Genomic DNA, 20,673 nt, shown 5'->3' with positions numbered 1-20,673 from the left:
GGGGCTCGGCAGCGGTGGCGGCCGGCGGAGCTCCGCGCTGCGCTCCTCTCCGGCCCCGCGGGGCGAAGCGAACGTGAGCGGCGGCGGGGCCGGGACGGACACCGAGAGCGGGGTAGGGAAGGAGCGGTGGCGCGGCGGGGCTGGCCCGGGCCGGCGGGCACCGTGACACTTGTGCCCGGCGAGCCGGGCTCGCCCCGCCCCCGGTGGCGGCAGCGCTTAAGGGAGAACGAGTCGGGGGCGGGAGTGCCGCTGCTCCGGCACCGGGGCTGCTGTCGGTGCGCGCCCGCGAAGCGCAGGGCTGGGCGCGGGGAGCCGTGCCGTGCCGCTCCGTGCCGTGCCGCTCCGTGCCGTGCCGCTCCGTCTGAGGAGTTCGCCGGCCGCGCTCCGCCGAGCGCTCCCGAGCGGCAGAGCTGCCTCGGTCCGGCGTGTCCCGTTCCCGATGTAGCTCAGGAACCGAGGGGCTTCAGCACCAGTTTGTAATACGGGTTGTTAACGACCGCTTTTTGTTTTTTATTTTTTTATTTCTTCCCCCTACTTTTCCACCCCCTCCGCCTGGGAACCTGGGGAGGTTTTGCTATTAGGAATGTCCTTGGAGTAGAGATGGGAGATAAAGTGCAAAGTAACTTGCGGAATTGGTTTCTGAATTACGGTGCGTCTAAAAACTAAGTTTGTGCTTCAGCGAGGGCTCTGGGAACTTGAAGGCTTCAGTGCTGGTTAGGTTAAAGCTTTGAAACTTGAATTTGTGGGAGTAGAATTGTTTTGAAAATAAATGTTTAAAAAGTGTGATTATGATCTCAAAATGCTCCAGTTTCAGTATTTCACTTTTGACTGTGGCTGGGCTGGTTAAATACTGTCATTCTTGGAGTTTGTTGCAAAAACATTTGTTTAGCGTAGTTTAACCTCCAGATTTGTTTGTATTGTTTATCTTACTGCATGTACATAACCATGATATATTTTATACATTATTTTGTGTTTATTATGCATGCAGGGACTCTAAATTTCCTTTAGGCTATACTTGCATTGTGTAATGCTTGCAGATAATTGTTTTACCCTGTGCATGATGAACTTAAAATGTGATGCCATATCATATCACTCAGAAAAGCGGAAAATTAGATTTGTACCACAGACTAATATTATGGAATTTCTGCTTCAAATGTCATTTGAACAGTGGTATGCCTTTTACAGCATTGTGTATATTTGTTTTTATAATTGCAGATGCCTTTTGATTGCAAGACTGCTGAAATGGTTTGAGGGCTGCATCTCCTTTCCTAACCATGAACAGTTCAAAATCACCAGGGCTGGCTGGATTTGGAGTCTTGAAAAACACAACATGCCACACGGAGAAAAAGATTTCAGTTTTCTTCTCAATAATCTTCATGACGGTGGGAATTTTGTCCAACAGTCTTGCAATAGTAATTCTCATGAAGGCATACCAGAGATTCAGACAGAAATCAAAAGCCTCCTTTTTGCTTCTTGCCAGTGGTTTGGTTGTCACAGATCTCTTCGGTCACCTCATCAATGGAGCCATTGCAGTGTTTGTGTATGCATCAGATAAAGACTGGATTCGATTTAACCAGTCCAACATTCTGTGCAGTGTTTTTGGCATCTCCATGGTTTTCTTTGGTTTGTGCCCACTGTTCCTGGGCAGTGTGATGGCTGTTGAACGGTGCATTGGAGTCACTAAGCCAATATTTCACTCTACAAAAATGACTTCTAGACATGTGAAAATGATGTTGACTATGGTATGTCTGTTTGCTGTTCTTATAGCTTTGCTGCCTGTTCTTAGGTTTAGAGCCTACCAAATTCAAGCATCGAGGACCTGGTGCTTCTATAAAACCGAACATGTTGAGGACTGGGAAGACAGATTTTATCTCTTACTTTTTTCTTGCCTTGGGTTCCTGGCCCTTGCTATTTCATTCCTGTGCAATGCTGTCACAGGAATTACCCTCTTAAGAGTCAAATTTAAAAGTCAACAAAGACAAGGCAGATCTCATCATTTTGAAATGATCATTCAGCTCTTGGCTATAATGTGTGTTTCTTGCATTTGCTGGAGCCCATTCCTGGTAAGAGCATAATGTATTTGCCAATGTTTAATGCACATCACTGTATAAAAGTTATACTTTTTTGTCTCCAGGTTTTAAAGCACTTAAGATGTGATAACAGCTCCACCCACACACTGATAGTAGTTTTATAGCATATTGCCCATAATGTATGTACTTATACATGTATAAAAATGGTAGTTATTCTCCACTTCTGATTAATAATAGACTAAGCTAAATATGTAGTGATTGTGAGGACTACATTTCCAGTACTGTGGAGCGGACAGAGGTAGAAGAATCATGGCTAGAATAATTCAGAACAAATACTGAGCTCTTCCAAAAATTCAGTGAAATCTAGGATTGGGAAGTCTTTTTACTCTGTATGGTGTAAATATTTTTTTTATTTATGGCAGTCTGATTGCTGTTATTTCAACAGTTTACTGCTACTTGTGAGCTTTGCTAGGGCAGATAACAGTTAAGAACCTAAAAACCCTCCCCTCCATTATCAGGGTGTGAAGGGCTTTGCTTTAGGGTTCTGTTGAAAAACAGTGGTTGGCAGTGGGTTGAAATCAACATGTGGTTTAGACCTAAGCAAGCTGGGTTTGTAATGTGGACAGATGAGCAGCAGAGCTGCTCTGGGACTGTCCCTGCTCTGACTCCCACAGGGTCAGTGCTGGTAGTGCCTGCTCTGTCAGTGAGCAGGTCAGAGGAGGTGGGATTGTGATACGGGAAAGAATTTGACAGCTCCAGCTGTATCATGGCATTAGAAAGCTGCTGTTAGCTTAGCCTCTTTTAGTGTAGAAAACTTGTCTGAAGAAATTTAGTTTTTTTGCTACGGTCAGAGGGTTTAAAATCACAAGTAACATGGAATCTTAACTTCCCTCGAAACAGGGTCCTGTAGTTTTTCAGTGATATAAATGGGCAATTTTGGTTTGAGCTGACAAATACTGACATTTAAGTCTGAGATCTGTATCAGATCCAGCTGTATTTCATCTGCTCACTGCCTGTGGTAGAGTCTGAAGTTACCTGAGTTAGTCAAAAATTAGATACTGACTCTAGCCTGGCTGCAGCAGTTTGGTATCTGGCAGGTAGCATTTCATTAATCCAGCATTGCCAGCTTCAAGGCAAAGTCTAGGTATGAATGTCTGCAATCACTGAAATGCACAAAACACTTTCAATTTTGTTCCAATCACAGAGAATTTTTCTAGTCTTGCTCTGCAGCATAGTTTGAATTCATGTTGGCTTCTGTCAGTGTCGTGGCCGTAGTGTATGGAGCATAAACAAAGTTGTCAGAGCAGCAGAGCAGGTTTTGTAGGGAACTTCTTTACAGTTATTTCAGACACTGTCTGAAGTTTGGTGCAAGCCATAGAATGGTTTTCAAAATAAGGATCTCATATGATGACTTCACTTTCCATGAAAAAGCAGCATTATTATCCTCTGATGACATTTATTTTAATTTAAAATAATTGTTCTTAAAAGCAGGGATTAATTTGGTTTTGCAAAAACCTTGGGTGTCAGAAGAGCTATAAACTTTTTTAGATGAAAAGAGATGCTTCATTTATTCAACACATTAAGGGACACTAAATTGCAACTACTACTGGTTGATTTTGTTATGCCATTCAGTTTTAATTATGGTGTATATTAAGTATGTATAAAATTATAGTTTTAGAAATCGTGGCAATCTAATGAAATCCAGCACTACTTTTGTTAAAATATTTAACTTCATCTAAGTGGTTGTTGAAGATGAATTATTGGTCTAGCAGGAATTTTTTTTCAGACCCTTTTTGGAGTTGGTGTTTGCATCAGCTTGTGATGCAGGCCAGTGAACAAGTTCTTGCTTAATTTTGGACATGGTGTTTTTTGGGACTGTGTTGCAGAGGGAAGCTGGTTCACAAGGAATTCTGATTCATTGGGTGGCAAATCTGCTGGTGCTTTGTGATGCTTTGCCTCTGGATTTCTTTTGAAATGAGATGAGCCAAACTTAACGCCAAAATCAGCCTGGTATTATGAAAAATAGTTCTGCAACGTGGATAAATTTAGCTTGGAAAGGAAGGGTTTAAAAACCAAAAAAAGTAGATATAGTGGGGGGTTAGATTCTTGGAACAAAGTTTCAAGGAAGTGAACAGTCAGTGTTTTAGCCAGAAAGTTTCGGTGGGAAATGCAGTGGGACAGGGTCCTTTGTGGGTATTTCCCTTCATAGCTGTTAGGATCATAGAGTTTATACCAGTTGATTTGCAGATTTATTTATCCATTACTTGTTTTGATAGCAACTGAGTACAAACAGAATTACAAGTGTGGTGTTAATTTAGCAAGTTTTTTGGCCTGCAGTAGAATAAAGTTTTGTCCGGAGCATACTGCTCAAGTGCTACATTGAAGTGATCCAGGGTTTATCAACTTACATGCTTTATATTAATTGCTGATTCAAACCTGCTTGTCTGATACATCTGAAAGGTCTCAGGGCTTTTAATTTGTGAAAAGACTGGTTTACATTCTGTAATATAATCATCATATACCAAAATAAGTATTTCTTGATATAAATATGAGCAGGTGTTTGTAGGTGAAATTCTCTGGAAAAGGATGTAAATACATGCTTCTTCTGTGATCATTTGCTTCTTTAATTTTTTTTCTCCAAGCTAAATCTAAAAGTCAGAATTTGAAGTCTAGTGTTTGAATTGTGAATTCTACCTATGTTCTCTGTCCCAAAGAGTATACAGAACAAAATGTTTCTTGAGAGTAAATTGCCTCAAAGTAAACCAAAGTTATTAGAAACCAAATAAACTTCTGGAAGAGAAAGTGGAGGAAGGCAATACGTTTTATACCACATGTGGTTTGCAGATACAAGAGTTTGGATTCATTTGGTGTTGGGGGAGTTTTAATTTATTTCCCTTCTGTTTTCCATCTAGTCTGGTATGTCCATTGACATATGTGTAGGGCTACCCTAACCGAGTCTGTCCAATACTGTAATCCAACTGCAGATTTACTTCACTATTAGATTTTAAATGAATTTTTTTTTTTTCCAACTGGAGTTAATATTCTGACATTGTCACTGTCCTGTGAGAAACTCATTTTCAGATGTCATTAGAGTCACAAGACCCTGGATTTTCCTTTATGGTGTCTGGAGTGGAACTGAACTTGACTTCTGCATCTGCTCAGTGATAGTGAAGTTGTTTGGAGGCCTATTTATACATGTGTGTAAATGTATATATAGCTAATACTTAATAATATAAATAACAATAAATAGTATTGTAATCAGTCACCACCTCTGTTTTAAGATTCCTGAAGATACGGATGGAGCGTTTTTCAAAAGCCCATGGCATGGCAATGTGGAGCTCTCCCCGTGGCTCTTGGACAGGGACCTTCTGATTTCTTTTTTTTCCTTTGGATTTCTTTCCCAAAGCTCCATCTCATCTCTTTTCAGAAATAAGCAGCTTTTCCGAGTTTTCTGCCACTGTGAGGGAATCTTCCCTTAATGAATTATGAGAATGAGAGGTGCTCCCTGCTTCTTCCCTTATGGGGGAACACTGATGGCTAGGAGTTGACAGGAGAAAATTCACAAAAAAAAACCAAAAACCAAAAATGGGAAATTAATGAGTTTTATAATAATATATGTAGTCAATGGTTTGCAGAGGCACAGTTGTTCTGACAGTCCAAGTAATTTTGCTTTGTGATGGGTAATTCCAGGTAAATATGTTCTGAAGATACTACGTTCAACTTCTCCGCTTTCTTCATCCTTGAGAGAGCCTTAGCCCTTTGCTAAGGGTATGCCAATTTTGCTGGATGAATTTGGTCCCTAGAGGCTGCATTCCCAAAGCAAATAACTGGGCAGGAGCATTTTGTGACAAGCACCTCTGATGAAATACATTGTTACATAAAGCTGTTTTTTGGCTGTCACTTGACATTTGGCGTGTCATGAAACAGCTTGGTTTGGAGCTGTGCTTGTATGAGCAAATTCTGACATCGCTATGTCGTATTCTGTAGGGCTCAAGGGATAAACATATTATAAAATTTGTTTTTCTGGAGTAGCAAAGAGAACTGTGTGTAACTATGGACAGGAGAGATTTATTTCAGAGTGAATTTATTTACAGGAACAAATTATGATACGGAGAAATTTCTAATCTTTTTCATGTGTGAAACACAGCCTGAGAAAAATACTTTTACATTCAAATTATTCTTGTTAGGATCTTTTTCCATGCAGTTAACTGATTAATTTCATTCCAGTTTTACCTCCCCTCTACTGCTGGAAATAGCCATTCCTGTTTTTATTGGAAAGAACTCTGTTTATTTCATATGAATAAATCAACTGTTATTCAGTTGCTTTTTTATTGCTTAGATGAATTTTTATCAGCCCCTTCTCATGTAATCTCTTCTCTTTCCAATTTGTTATGCTAATTGTGTCTCCCTGAACTTGCTCTGACTTTTTCTTGTCCCCAGACTGTCTCATGCAGTGAGGCTTGGTGACTGCTTTTCGTGCACCTAGGGCTGCGTTCAGCTTGTGATTTATTGAATCACTTCAACTCAGAAGCTGCAGGTGCTGGTCTGAGTGGTCCTTTCAGACAGTGTGCTCTGGAGCTGGTGAGAAGCTGCTGTACTAACAGGGAGGCTTTCACTGGAATGCCCTTACCCCATCCCAGCCTGGCTGCTCCACCAGCTGTTTGGGTGCAGAGCCAGGCTCAGGGCTGGTATCTGCTAAGGAGCTCAGTTTTTTGCAGGTTTTGCACTAAGTAACTTCTGAGCCACGTTCTGTGCACAGTATAAGGTAGTTGGATGTGCAAGGCAATCCTCTACATCTCGTTTGAGTGTTTTTGCATGTGTAGCCTTGTGTACACTTCGTCAGGTGTTCATACCTGTGTTACTCTTGAAGTCTCTCCCTCTATTCTTGTTTTCTGTCTTCTTTATTTAGGTGGCAGTTTAATTTCTGTTGCACTGCCTTATGTGTGCAATGGACATCATATATGTGAGCTTGTTGCTTTATTAATTCTGTTTGTATGCCTTCATTGCTGGTTGTATTGTCCCTACAGCTTAAGAGTTACTGAAAAAGTTATCCCTTGTGCTCTTGCGACTGGTGATTTCTCAGAATCAGAAAGTGCAGCTGAGGAGAAGCAGGGAGATGTCCCAAGATGCAGGTCCGTGTGAGGCTGCTCTGCAGAAGTTTGTTATTATCTTAGTTTTTATTAGTCAAAGCTGCAGCCACCGTGAGCTTGTTGTGCCCGCACAGGCACTGTCAACAGGGAGAACGATCTGTTTTTTTGAAAAATAATCAATTAGGCTTTCAGTTTCCACAGGTGTGTTTCTGAAGAGTGAAAGAGATACACTTAAATATGTTCAGCTAACCTTGCGGCTTTCAGTGCTGTTTCAAGGCTTTCAGAGGGGAAAACAACATTTACCTGTCCTTTTCAAGGGCTCAGATTTTAAAGAAGATAATCAGTGATAATTCCTATGCTTGTGCTGGCTTTTGTCGTTGAGTTCTTTCTAGAAGGTTTGTCTGCTGATGCTGCACAAGGACAGGATGCCTTGTCAGCAGAAGAGGTTTGTGTGGGGTGTGGGACACCTCACACCTGCCTGTGCTAGGGCAAGTCTCCCGTGGGATAGAGAACCCCTTGGACACTGTCTGTGCATCTCTGAGGATGAGTGCAGGCCCATGTTAGGAGCCCACTGCTGTCACAGTGGTTTTAATAAATGAAGCAGTGTCATGGGGAAAGGAAAAAAAAGCTTTTTGCCAGCAGCAGGGCTGCTGGGTATGCCTCTTTACCTCTAGCCTGCAGCATTGATATAGGGATAGTTGTTGTTGACTGTAGGTAGTTATTTGTTTTCCAGACTTTGCTGTGTCAGAGGAGATCAGGAGTGTCAGTTTGAATGAATAAAATGCTCCCTGAGCTCCTCTGAAAAAGAATTCTCAAGTTTGATTGTCTTTTTGAGCCAAATTAGAGAAAGGGCTCCCACTCCTATCATGGTCTTGCTTGCTTGAGTTTCTCAATAGATCCATTAACTGTGCAAATTCAATTACTGCTCTTGCTTGAGTTTCTCCTAGCATCTGATAACTCAAGGTTAAATTACTGAAAGATTACTCTCTTTGCTAATATTATGGCCCAAAAGGTATTTTGAAATACATAACTCATTTTACAGGTTAAGAGGAAAGAGAACACTCATTTTGATTGAAGTTTTTGTTAATCTCAAGACAGAAGTTTCTTTCCAGCTTAGTTTTCCATGGAATAAGATTTATTTAGCAGCTCAGACAATTTGAGTGTGCTGTTGTTTGTCCCCAAGAAAATAGTCCTGGAAGGAATTTGCACGTGATGGTTGAGAGAGTGACAAAGTTTAATACAATGTGTTTAAAAGTCCAATCCTCCTGTTCAGATGTGTTTCTAGGAAACCTTTGGATAAGATGTTCATACCTTTCTTAGTATTGGTTATAGAGAATTTTCTTTAATTTTGTGTTCTTAAGTAACACAGCTGCCTAATTCCACCAGGTTACATGAAAATTGGAATTACATTAATTTTAGACTATACCTACCTAAAATGATACTGAATTTTAAAAGTACTATTTTGGTGTTCAGAATTGGTCTCTTCCTATTGTCATCTTTTTACAGTACATAGAGATCTTACAGGCCTTATCCTTTCTGAGAAACATGAATCATTTTAACAAAAATGTTTATAAGCATGGGCCAGGGTGTAGTTCATCACAGAGTGCTTAGAAAGTCTATAGTAATTGTGGCTATATTTGTAATTCAAGTGTTTACCTCCCCCTCTCAGAAGTCAGGGAGCTGAGATACTCTCAGCAGGAAAGTGCTGGAGAAGAAATGGGCAGTGATGGTAGGAACCAGGGAAGGAAGGAGGGCTGAGATTGACATATTGCCCTTTACCAGAGGCTTCTGGGGAGGCATAAATAGAATTTTTGTTATCTATGTTTACTTGTGCTGTTTGGAAAAATTTGCGTAAAGCCTTTTCTATTAATGCAGTGCCATCAGAATACAATAAGGTTGTTTGTTTTGGAGAGAAAAAGTAGGGAAGGCAGGTTTCCAGTTACGTGAGAACATGGCATTTTCAGAATAATGTGCTTCTGGTTTTCTTTTATAATTGTTTGCTTCGCGATTTTTAAATTCAGATTAATTCTGTATATACAGAATTAAACTATGAAATACAGTATTTTGTTTCAAATAGAAGTCAGGGACTTTCACAGAAAATATGGGTTGGTTTTTTTTTTTTCAGTTTTGAAGTTGCCATCTCAAGAAATCAAATTCTGAAAACTTCACCAAAAATTCACTTCAAATTCTGAAAAACTTCACAAATTTGCCATTCATAACCTTACCTTGATTATTTCACTTGGTTAAGTTTTTGGATTCTGTGTTTGATATTAAAAAGTAAGTCGGATTGACATTCATTGCATTGTTTGAGATAAGAGAATTCTTCCTGTTTCCTAGATATTACACTTATTCAGGCATTTCTTACTTGAAAATGTCATACACTGCATAACCATCTTTGGAAAATGTCATACATGGCATACCCATTTTTGGGTGGTTATTTTAGGAAAGCTGTCTTTCCTGACTATCTAAACACTTTAAATGGTAAAGTTGTTGCTGAAAAATCTCAGGGAGTAATACACTCACATGGAAAAACTCCAGAAGGTCCTTCATCCTCACCAGTTTTAATGACAGACATCAGGGTGTAATATATATTCATATATTCTGTGAGAGAATATTTATTATTATAATTATTATGGTGTTAATTCACTATCTGAAGTGTGGCATGGTGCTTTCTAGCACAAGTTACTTGTGTCTCTGGTGCTGTAGAATTGGTTAATGTCTGAGAGGAATTGCTGAGTTGCAGTTTGGGTTGAGGCTCCCTGAGGATGGAGGTTCCCTGTGTGCCCACATTGCAGCTCCTGTGGGTGTGATTTTGGAAACAGCAGTGCTCAGGGAGCAGAGCGTTGCAGAGAGGGTTCACACCAGGGGTGGCACTGAAGTTTCAGCAGTCGTGACTCTTTCTGTGGGATTAATTTTCATATTGGGTGAGGTGAAACAGATGAACAGGAAGAAGTGGAATGAACAGAAGCTGCTTTGGAGGTACTGTGCCATCTCCTGCTGTCCTGGACCTGTGTGCTGCCCCTCAGGAGGTTTGGGCTCCCAAAGTTACAGGAGTGGGGTGGGATGGAAAGGATTTGGTGAATCTGCTCAAGAGTAACCTCGTGATGACTGACATCAGGACATGAGTAAATGGGGAGGAAGACTCTTGTGCTGGGAGGGATGGGACCAGCTATATTCCCATCTGCTTCACTGCATGGAAGAGAGAAAGAGAAGCGGAAAGGAGTCAGTGGTAGCAGTTTCTTTAGGATTTACAGTTCATTAGTGAATTGGAAATAAAATTGAATCCACCTTTTACCAGAGGTGGTACTTTTGCAGAAGTAATTCAGAAGTAAGAAATAAATCACTTTTAAATGGAGACTTGATTTTTCTCTTCCATCCTCCTCCTGAAAGGTGGTTGAGCACAATAGGCCCTTGCAATTTATTTTCCAAGAAAAAAGAAAAAGGTAATTGCGAATTATATATTTCAACTTGGTAGATCTATTGCTAATTCATTAGTCTTGATATTTCTGATCATAGCTGCTTAGTTTACTCCTTCAGAATGATACACAGAATAAGTCACTTTAACAAAGGTGATCTAAAAAGAATGACAGGAAAGCAATGCATCGTGTCTTCTTTTGCCTCCAGTGAGATTTCTTCAAGCACTGCAGATCAGATAGCACCGAGTGCTTAGGTGACTGTGACTCCAGTCCATCTTCAACAAGGACAGGATCACCAGTGAAGGTTTAAATAGAAATTAGGAAGACATTTCTTCATTGAAAGGGTGATGAGGCATTGGAATAGGCTGCCCAGGGAAGTGCTGGAATCACCATCCCTGGAAGTGTTCAAAAGGTGTGTGAATGTGGTACTTGGGCGTGAGCATGGTGGTGCTGGGGTAATGGTTGGATTTGATGATTGTAAAGGTCTCTTCCAACTTTTTCAGTCTGTTCTATGGTTGTGGACCTCTACAACTCCTCTTCCCCCAGGCTGTCTGCATATAGTTGCTTTTTTCATCATTCAGGCTGTTATCTTCATCCCCAGCATTGTGTGTTATTTGTGATTCTTTCTTGGGATATTTGTAGGTTATTAGTGGGAGAAGTTCTGTTGCTCCTAAATAAATTAGAATATTTATTTAAGCATTAAAAATACATTTTTTCCCCAAATGAGTGTGAAAACCTGTAAAAGTAAAGCAACAACGGAGAAGTAATAGATCATTTCTAGGGTTTGAAACTTTATCCAACTGACACTAATGGAAGGATAAATTAATCCCAAATATGTATAGTCCTTGCCTTCCTAAATACTTAAGGATGGTCCCTATTATAGGTATTAGATGTACTCCCTCATTTTCTGATCCTTTAAATTGTTGTGTAAAGATTCTCTGGCATTGCTGGGTAAAGAATATTTTCATTCTATCCATAAAATAATTTTTTTTGTGCAAGAGGTTTTCTGTTACAATTTGTATTCCTTGTTCTTAGGCAGGAATACATTCCTCATGCTGCTGAAACATGCTTTCTTGTAGCTTTAAAGCATGTAGCTCAGGAAACAGGTTGTTTATTTGACTTTGGTATGGACGCTATGTCTTTTCATTATGAAGTGAGTCATCTGCTGTTTCCAATGCTAGAATCTTTTCTATCCGTACCCACAATGCTTTCCTTTCAAATGAGTTATCAATTAAGCTGTGAGAGTAATTACATTGCTAGCTACTTGAACTGAAGTATTTCTTACTTTGATGGCAAGGAAAGGATTGTCAATCCAAGATAGAAATATTTGGATTATTTAGGAGAAAGAGGTGACCTCAAATGATTTATTCAAGCCCAACATGAATTTATCCTACTGCAAAACTGATGCAAAATAGGTAGTGTCTAAGCGGAAAGTTGACAGAAAAGAAAAACTTCACTTAATGTTTGCAAGTTCATGCATACAGACCTGCCCCTGCCCTCTGGTTACGAGGCTTACTTCATAATTTCTTTCCTGTCAACTTCAGTGACAAATTGCCTGGTCACAGACTAGGCTGTGTCTGAGAAAGGAATATGAGAAAATATTTGCATTTGCTTTGTGAAAAATTTTGTGTTTTCCTGTTTTCTCTCTACTTTTTGGACTTTTCACACCTCTTTCACACCTCTGTAGCTTAACAATCCCTTCAAAATGTTTATGCAGTTCCTTTTTAAGGGGGGCAAATAGTGAGCCAGTGGATCCACTCTTATTGTTTTAGTGGCATTGTTATTTTATCACAGAAATACACACGAGAGAAAAGGAGACTCCCTTGTTCTAATGCTACTTCTCATCATGCTCATCCTGCCAAATTGTACTTAAGGAATTACTACACATGCTCTTAAAAGTATTCCCTGGGCTCTAATGTGGTAGAAAGCTGGCTCATATATTTTGTTGTCTACAATACCTTTTAAAATTGGCATTTTTTAATAAAATCACTATGCTCAGTTAGAATTCAATTGCTAAGCTAAATGATCGTCTGGTATATAAAAGTTGAAGATATAGTTAATGTTTTTCTTTTAGAAAGGGAAAGGAAAACATTAGGGGAAAAATATACAGATCTGTTTGAAGGCATAAGTAGAACAGTGTGTGTATTAATATTTTGATGGCAGAAGTGGTGCACTGCATATTGTTCTTGGAAGCTCTTGTTTTTAAACTGACTTGCAGAATCACATCAAAATAAAACGAAGCATACTCAGCTTTGTTGCAACAAATGCTTGGCTTGTACACTGCAAGATCAATATAGCAATGGTACAGGCAATTTGCTGTCAGTGTTTCTTTTTTAACAGTTCTACTTGGGAGATATAAAATGGTACATAAAATGTGAAGTTATATGCATTTTTATTTCTTTCTCACACTATTTTGCAAATTTATTTTCTTAAGATCTGTGTTTATAGAGTACTACAAAATGTCATCCTGTAAGATCCCTTGCCTGTTAGCCTGAAGCTGCTTTTATAAAATGAAAAGTTCCAAAAACTCTAGGAATTCAAAATAAGTGTATATTTTTTGTTTTAGTGGACTGGGATCAGTAAAGTTCTGCCTTGAAACCTCTGTGGTTTAGAGGAAGGGGATTTGCACCTCAGGGTTCGACATAAGCAATAGTGACAAAATAGAAGTGTTGTGCAAATACTGAAGAATCCATGGACTTCCTTCCATTAATGGAAATCCTCAGAATGGCTTGTAAGGAAATCCAAAGGAAGAGGCTTGGGAGGGTCTGCAAGGTTCCCACAGGGAAGTGAGTCTGAAGGCTGAGCTGCAGAAAACAAGAATTTCCGATATTTGTCTATTCTGCTTTCCATGTCAGTCTCTTGGTGACTGGGTTTTATCCAGTTTCCTGAAGTCAAGGATAGAACCTGGATTTAGAGCCTGTGAGATGAAATGCATCAAAGTCTCATTTTTGTCTTATTTCTTAACTAGCTCTAAAGTCAGCTGCTTGTTTTGACTGGCTGTCCTTGAGTACTAACAGGAATGTGACTAAGCAGCACAGCCTTTGAGCCTATTGGTTGTCCTTGTGTAGATCCAATTGCAAGGAAAATTAAATTAGTGCTGTTTATGTTTGAAGAGTGGTGTGAAGCCTTGGAGCAATTTTTTGGTTTATTGCCCTGAGCTTTGTCCCTAAGGGAAATGGTAATTCTCTGATGCTGTCTGCTAGGTGCAGAATTGAAGAAGTCAACAATTTCAAAATGTTTAAAAAAATTTTCCATCAGACTTTCTGGACCTTGCAAAATGAGATTTGGTTTTAATGAAGCATAAGATTGGACGAAAAGTAAGTAGAAGTTTAATGTATTGTGTCAAGTGCTTCCTTGACACAAATCTGATTTCTCTCTCTATATTTTTAGGGACACTGAATTCTCAGATCCTTTCTTAAACCAGCAAGGACTAGCATGAGTCAGAGTAACTTTACATCTTTCAAGCAGGCAGCCTTGGTTTAAAAAATTGCTTTTAAAGTTGTGCTTTTATAGTACCTTTTATAAAGAAAGTTTGAATTGTCATAGTCACATCACGTGATTTTTTTTTTTTTTTTTTTTTTTTTTTTTTGCAAACCAGGGAGACATACTACAGCTGTCTTCATATAAACAGTGTATAAATCAGCAGAGTGCTACTTGGTTTCTTACATTTCTAAATATGTTAGAAAATGCCATGAGTTACGTGTATTATTTACCAGCTGGGGATTAATTTTTTGAGTCATGCTGCTGAATCTGCATGAATGTTAACTTCAGTTGTGGAGATCAAAGGTGATTAGATGTGATGCAATAGTGCTGCCTCTTCCCCACTTGAGTACTGCTGCCTACAGAGAACAGAATTCCTTTGTCACACCAGCCTGGTGGACTTGCAGGGAAAGGAAAAGAGGGTTTGAACTGGTTCCCTGACTTTGAACCAATGATTGACCTCTAACACTCAAATAAGAATAATTGAAGTGTTCTTTTTGTGCCCATGGAGGTGGTCCCACTTTCAAAAGTCCACTTGGCACTGCACCAAGTTCTGGTGGCAATTTCTGAGCTGATGACTTGAACCATTTCAGTGACATGAATTTCTCACACCCAGGAAGAAAATCCAGACTGTCTGTGTGTTTTGCTTCAATGAAATCCTTTGTTAAACAGCTGGTAGTGTATTATCTTTTTTATAAGCTATGGTTTCAAACTGACTTCGGAACAGTATTTTAAGAATTTATATTTACATAAATAGACTGTGAAAATGTTAGAGAAATAATAATTTATATTAACTTCATTCCATTCCACCCCTCTTCCACTGAAGTTTAAGTCTTGTTCTAGAAATCAGCAGATCATTTTAGAAAGACTCCAGAACATAGTCTCCTCTTTGCACAGTTGCTTGCAGTTTTCTTACATGATTTTTCAGAAGATGTGAAGAACCCCCAGAAGAAGGCAGTCTCTTTGGAGGAGTGAAACTCTCTCACTTCATACTCAAAGTGATGGCAACATATCCTGCTGCTCTGCCACAAGTAATTTAGTATAAAAATGCTCATGCTTAGGGCTGCAATGAGATTCTCTGTCTTATTCCATTTCTGTGTGGAAATCTTGGCCTCTCAGAACTCCAAAAAGCTTTTATATTAGTTTTAGAGAGATAAGAAAGAAAATATTTTTAAATTTCTGCATAATACTCCCAAATAGAGTTAGTAATATGGTTAGGAAAATCTTATAAAACAAAATTTTTAGATAATTAGATTTTATCTTACTGTTTCGAATCCAGGGACCTACAGCTGAGTTGCTTAAATGTGTGTCTGTGGACATAAGCTCTACTTGCTCTGTGTGAATTTAGATGGATTATTTTTTGTATGTCTGATGTTCAGAAGAGGCAGCTGAAATGTTCTGGATGAAACTTCTCCAAGTCAGAATCTATATCTTATGTATCAGTTTTCCTTGTTGTCCTGATTTACTTCATGCAAATCCATAATCAAAGCAGAAGTCGTTTATGTTGAACAGCAAATTAATGGATTCACTTAGAGGTACTTCTAAATGCAAATTACTTCTAAATGCAAACACTTCTCACAAATGTTCTAGGTAACATGAGAAAAAAAGTTTTACAATATCTGGATGGAGCTACTGCTTTTTGTTTTTTTTTTCTGGACATGAAATTGCACTGAATTTGGCATTTATTAACTCCAGAGAATATGAGAGAGGAACAACAAAAGAATTTTTATGTACATTGAGAGGCAGATTAGTAGCTTCTATGTCTGTATTAAGTCAAACATGCTGTATGGGGTAAGGACATTGGTCTGTGAGCTCTGTTGAGCTGTCCTTTGCTGCCCAGTCCTGTTTGCAGAGTAAGGAGTATTCTGCCTGAGTTTGCCTTGTGGTATTGGACCTCTAATAAATAAAATGCAGACTGTCCTGAAAAAATATCCCATGTGAAGCCAAAGGAGCTGTTCAAGTTTGGGTGGGCTGCTGATGTCAGAGAGGAATGTGCCCAGTGGTTGGGGTGAAAAGCAGATTCAGGGAACTGGCTTGTGTTTGTGTTGGCTTGGTGCTCAGACATTCCTCCTTCTCCCCTCACCAGTTCCCAGCTGTGTTCCTGCCAGTCCTACCAGCTTCCTCAGCAGTGTTCCTGGGGCTTCCTTTGCTGCTCCCATAGAAGCCATACATAAACACTCCATCAAAGGCTTCGTCAAACAAGTTCAGAGTCCTTTTTGGAGTTCACTTTGTGCCATGCAAGCTTGTGAATGGCACCACTCAGATGTGGTGACCTGCAAGCTATAAGTAGGGTCTGGAAATACAGAGAAGCATTTAAAAATAAGTAAAATAGGTTTGCTGGCATGTTGAGCTTTAGGTGTCTCTCTTCATTCATTGTTATTCTTTAGTTTTGCTGTTGAGTTTCTTTTCAATGCATCTTTTTGAAACTACAACCCTGTGCATGGACAGCCTGACCCTACTTCTCATTGCCCAATAAATCAGTGTACTCACAGCATCAGTTGTAAAATATCTTGTTTCTTAGTTAAATAACTGCAGTGCTTTAAAGGCTTTGGAACAAAAAGCCTTACAATGTTTCATCGTTCTACCAAAAAAGTCTTCATGTGGTTTCAGCATTAATAACCGGGAGAGATAATTTACCATCTTCTGGCAGATTCCTGGCTTGGCAGACCAGGCTTTCCTCACACAGGAACTCAGGTTACAAATGCCCAGTGGCAGCCAGCCTGTAAAGGAGGTATCTGCAGGGCAGGAGTCCCAGTGGCCTGAGTTTCCCTGGGGCTGTGTCTCTGCAGAGCAGGGGGGCCAGAGCCACAGCTTGCTGGGCTGGTGTGGCCCTTGGGTGTCCTCTGCCAGATGCTGCCCTGCTGAGCTGGTCTGGAATTCCTCCATGTGGAATTATTGGCTCTGGTAGTGTTGTTGCTGTTCGAGGTCTCTCCATGTCTTGTAGCATTTCCAGAGGCGAATGAAACCCTCATGTCTCCACTGACAAGTGGCTTTTGTCACCGTGGCTTAAATTTTCCTACAGACCTCTAAATCCTCTAGTGTCAATAAATTGTGCTCTGCTGCAGCTTAAAAAGCATGAATCTTCTTGTTGAAGTCAAGGTACTGTGTTCCTTATGCAGCCTTTAATTAGGAAAATGTGAAAAAATAAATAGTTATAAAAACGGGCTGACCTACTAGTGGATTCTGTCCTTGAGAAAATCCATTTCTGGAACAGTCTTGGCAGGCTTTGTTAGATAAATTCTGGATGAAGTTTTTACTTGTTGCTTAGATCAATCCCTCATTTTGGAGGGTGTTCTCTGGCTGGTTGCCATCCTCTGCTTAAGTTCAGCAGAAGTAATTCAGGAGGGGCACATGTATGTCCTTTGTAAAACATTAGAGGATTTCTAGGATGACAAATCTTTTATGCCTGAAAGTATTTATGTTGCAATTTGGGATGCACTGATGCTGTGAAGGTGTGAAGATTAGAGACAATGTTGAAACGATTTTACTCATTTACATGCTCTCTTTGTATGTTTTTTAATGTGCAGTTTTAAAATACTCGCTTTTCAGGTAACTTAAATACTCTCTTTGTGTGTTTTTGGATGCATAATTCTAAAATATTCCCCTTTTCAGGTGACCATGGCCAGAATTGGGATTAACGAAGGCCGCTCAAAGGACACCTGTGAAACGATCCTTTTCGCTCTCCGGATGGCCACGTGGAACCAGATTCTGGATCCCTGGGTGTACATTCTCCTCCGGAAGGCTGTTCTTAGGAATCTCTACAAGATCACAAGCGGATGTTGTGACGTGCACGTCATAAACTTGCACATGTGGGAGCTCAGCTCCATCAAGAATTCTCTGAAGGTTGCAGCAATATCAGAGTCACCAGGAAGTTCCAAACAGATAAACCTCCAGCCTCTCAGCTCTATGGGACAATAAAGTTTAACTCAGTCTATGAAGAGATGATGGAGACAACTCTCCTGCGTGGGCAGTACTTTAAAATGAGTTCCAAGGCTCAGTGGTTTGGCATTTGTTTTAAATTGTGAGTGGTTTGCTATTACTGCTTACCAGTTTGATATTGGTACTCCAAAAGATGCCCTTGAATGTTTTAATTCACTTTAGTACATGGAAGAGAAAAATATAGATGATTTAACATTCCAGTGCAAGTTTTGGAAGGGATTCTAAAGTGAAGAGGGCTCCTTACAATACTCCCCACCAAACCTTTCACTTTAACTTGACTTCTTAAAAGTGCAGAAGTGATCTCCAGGGTGATTTTCAAAAGGGGTAGAATTTTCTACCAGAGATACCCTCAGATCCTTTGCAGAGTCACTGTTTTCTAGAATAAAGTCAAGCATCCTTTCCATAAGGGTATTCTGTGCTTCTAGGCATTGAATTTGCCAATTGTATATATAAAAGACATTTTCCTTATGCCCAGTTTATTACATGATCTACTGTGCTTGGTTCATTGACTTGATCTCTTAATCATTTACTGTTCCATTAATTTTTGGGAGATTTGAAAACTCTGCATCATTGTTAGTGTTCCTTTCAAATCACTGACAAAACCCGAGGTTCCCTTTGGGAACAGAGAAGCAGATGAGCTCAGCTTCCTTATAGTTATGTTTTGAGGTGTATTGGTGAGCTTTTAGTCCTTTCAGCAAATTCTGTTGAAACTAACAGGCATAAAACAGTGGTTAGTCCGTGAAAACAGTGGTTTCCCCCTCCCTCCCAAGCTGAAGGATGATTCTGGAAGCATTCCCCTGGTGCATGTACTGAAATTTCCATGTGGTACATCTGCTTCATTTGTAAAAGGTCACAAGTGTGTCGTGAAAATATGTGACCAAATGAGCACCTCTGCAGGGAACTGCTTTGGGAGCAGGGTTTAGTTTGTGAAAGCAAACTGAATGTTCAGTTTTTGCAGGGTCTGTGTCTGAAGAGCTGAGAGCATTCAATAACTTGAAGGTACCAGAAAATTTTCAGGACAGCTTCACACAGAAGGCCCTTCACCTTTAATGCTGCTAAAAGAAGCTTTGGTTTTTGTGACTGTATGCTGTTCAGAAGCCAAAAATGAGAGATATTGTTTTAAGATAGGTCTATGTTATTTTTACCTACTTAACTTCAAATAACTATGTTAGTGAAGTGTTGGTATATTTGAACAAAGTAGTTAAAAACAGATTCACTAAGAAGACAGTCTGAGGGACCAAAACTATTCACAAAGTACAAATTCATATTGTATGTGAGAATAGTTTGTAAGTCAGAAGATAAAAACCCAAAAGGTTTAAATATTTCTTTTTTTTTTTAATTTTTAAAGCTATTTCCTTTTTGTTTTAAAAAGGTTGACAAATAAGTGGGTTAAGTAACCCTGTACTGAAATGGCTTTATTTACCCTAAAGAATTTCTGTATGTGATTTTTTTTCTCAGTCGTAGGGCTGATAAACGGTGGGCAGATTTGATGGTGGTATAAGTTCTGCACTAGTGCTTCATGTGAGTTCTGCTGAAATCTGGAAGCATTCAGTCAGTGCTCAACTTGGCTTTTTCATTTCATAGAGTGTGATGTCACTGTATCTGTTGACATAAATTATTTGTTACCTATGGAAGATTGTTTTTTTAGCAACTGCAAAATAATGTTGGTCTGTAAATTGTTGAGATATTTGATTGGTGAATGAAGCTTGAAAATGTTCCATTTTGTTGTGTGAATAAATGTAGCTTGTGTTGTTCACTCTGGCTGGCTTGTAAAACAAAAAAGAAAAGTTTATATGTATATGTGATTTCTTATATTTTGTGTACTGATACACATTGAATGTAAATTGCAAAGCCTCATTAAAGTTACCAAACTGTATCCTGAGAGTTAAGGTGTTTTTGTGTAACCAAAAAGATGATCCTGAGTTATTAAAAAAAATCCTTATGACAAAAAGCATCACACTGGATTCAATCCAACCACTACCATTCCCATGTGTGTGAAGGCAGAGAGGAGGCCAGTGAGAATTCAGGTAAGAGGTGCCAGTGCTTGCACATGGCCAGGGCAGTTGGTGGTCTGAGGCAGAGAAGATCATGTTCTGATGACCCATGCTTAGAAAATGCAAATAGAAGTGGAACTGAGGCAGTTTGGTGCTTGGGATGGAAGTGTGTTTATCCGGGTATCTGCCTGTGTTTCACATACACTATGAATCCTGAAAAAAACATTTGAGTTTTGCTGTGGCTATTTTGCCTTGCTCAGTGATGTGATAGCCTGCAGAGGCAGCTCAGGATACAGTCACCCAAGGACCTGTTACCACTGAAAGTGATTGGATTATCATTTAATTTCATCTCACAGAAGAGCCAGCGATGTGCTGTGTTGTATGATTAGCAAGTTATATGTTTTATGGAATATGAGATTATTAAAAAAACAGTGGGATGGCTTCACATTAGGGTCTGAGTATTGCCCAGGCAGGGAGAAGAGGACAGTCTGCTTAGGGATAAGCTGATGGTCTCTTCAGAAGTTGGCTAACGATGCGAGCAGTCATGAGCTGCCTGTTTACTGCTGGCAATAATTAGTGCCTCCAGAGCAGGCAGGGGCAATAAGTGCTCTGGTGGGAAGAAAGTGAATCTCATTTCTGACTAATGACTGTGGAAATCCTCTGGGTGGGAGAATATTTTAATCTAACTGGGATTTTAAGCAACAACAGGCTATATAAGGAAGCA

The 20,673-nt window shown here is 39.7% G+C and overlaps 1 protein-coding gene across 4 annotated transcripts in view; it reads left to right on the top strand.

Annotated features, from left to right (window-relative positions):
* Nucleotides 1-19,828, top strand: part of PTGFR (prostaglandin F receptor) — a 20,140-nt gene extending 312 nt beyond the window's left edge. Inside the window, exons 1-3 of one of the 4 annotated variants that reach the window (XM_041483529.1) lie at nucleotides 1-112; nucleotides 1,216-2,063; nucleotides 17,629-19,828. In XM_041483529.1, the coding sequence (XP_041339463.1) occupies nucleotides 1,275-2,063; nucleotides 17,629-17,934 (1,095 nt within the window). In that variant the 5' untranslated portion in view covers nucleotides 1-112; nucleotides 1,216-1,274 and the 3' untranslated portion in view covers nucleotides 17,935-19,828. Of the gene's footprint in view, nucleotides 113-587; nucleotides 650-1,215; nucleotides 2,064-17,628 lie in introns of those variants that run through there. The other 3 variants (XM_041483531.1, XM_041483528.1, XM_041483530.1) reach the window with 3 other exon arrangements.
* The last annotated feature ends 845 nt before the right edge of the window (nucleotides 19,829-20,673 follow it).

Source organism: Pyrgilauda ruficollis, unplaced genomic scaffold, assembly GCF_017590135.1.
Source record: "Pyrgilauda ruficollis isolate IOZ18807 unplaced genomic scaffold, ASM1759013v1 scaffold6, whole genome shotgun sequence".
Taxonomy (NCBI): Eukaryota; Metazoa; Chordata; class Aves; order Passeriformes; family Passeridae; genus Pyrgilauda; species Pyrgilauda ruficollis.
The sequence above is the reverse complement of the archived record's forward strand: the minus strand, read 5'-3'. Positions and strand labels throughout refer to the sequence as shown.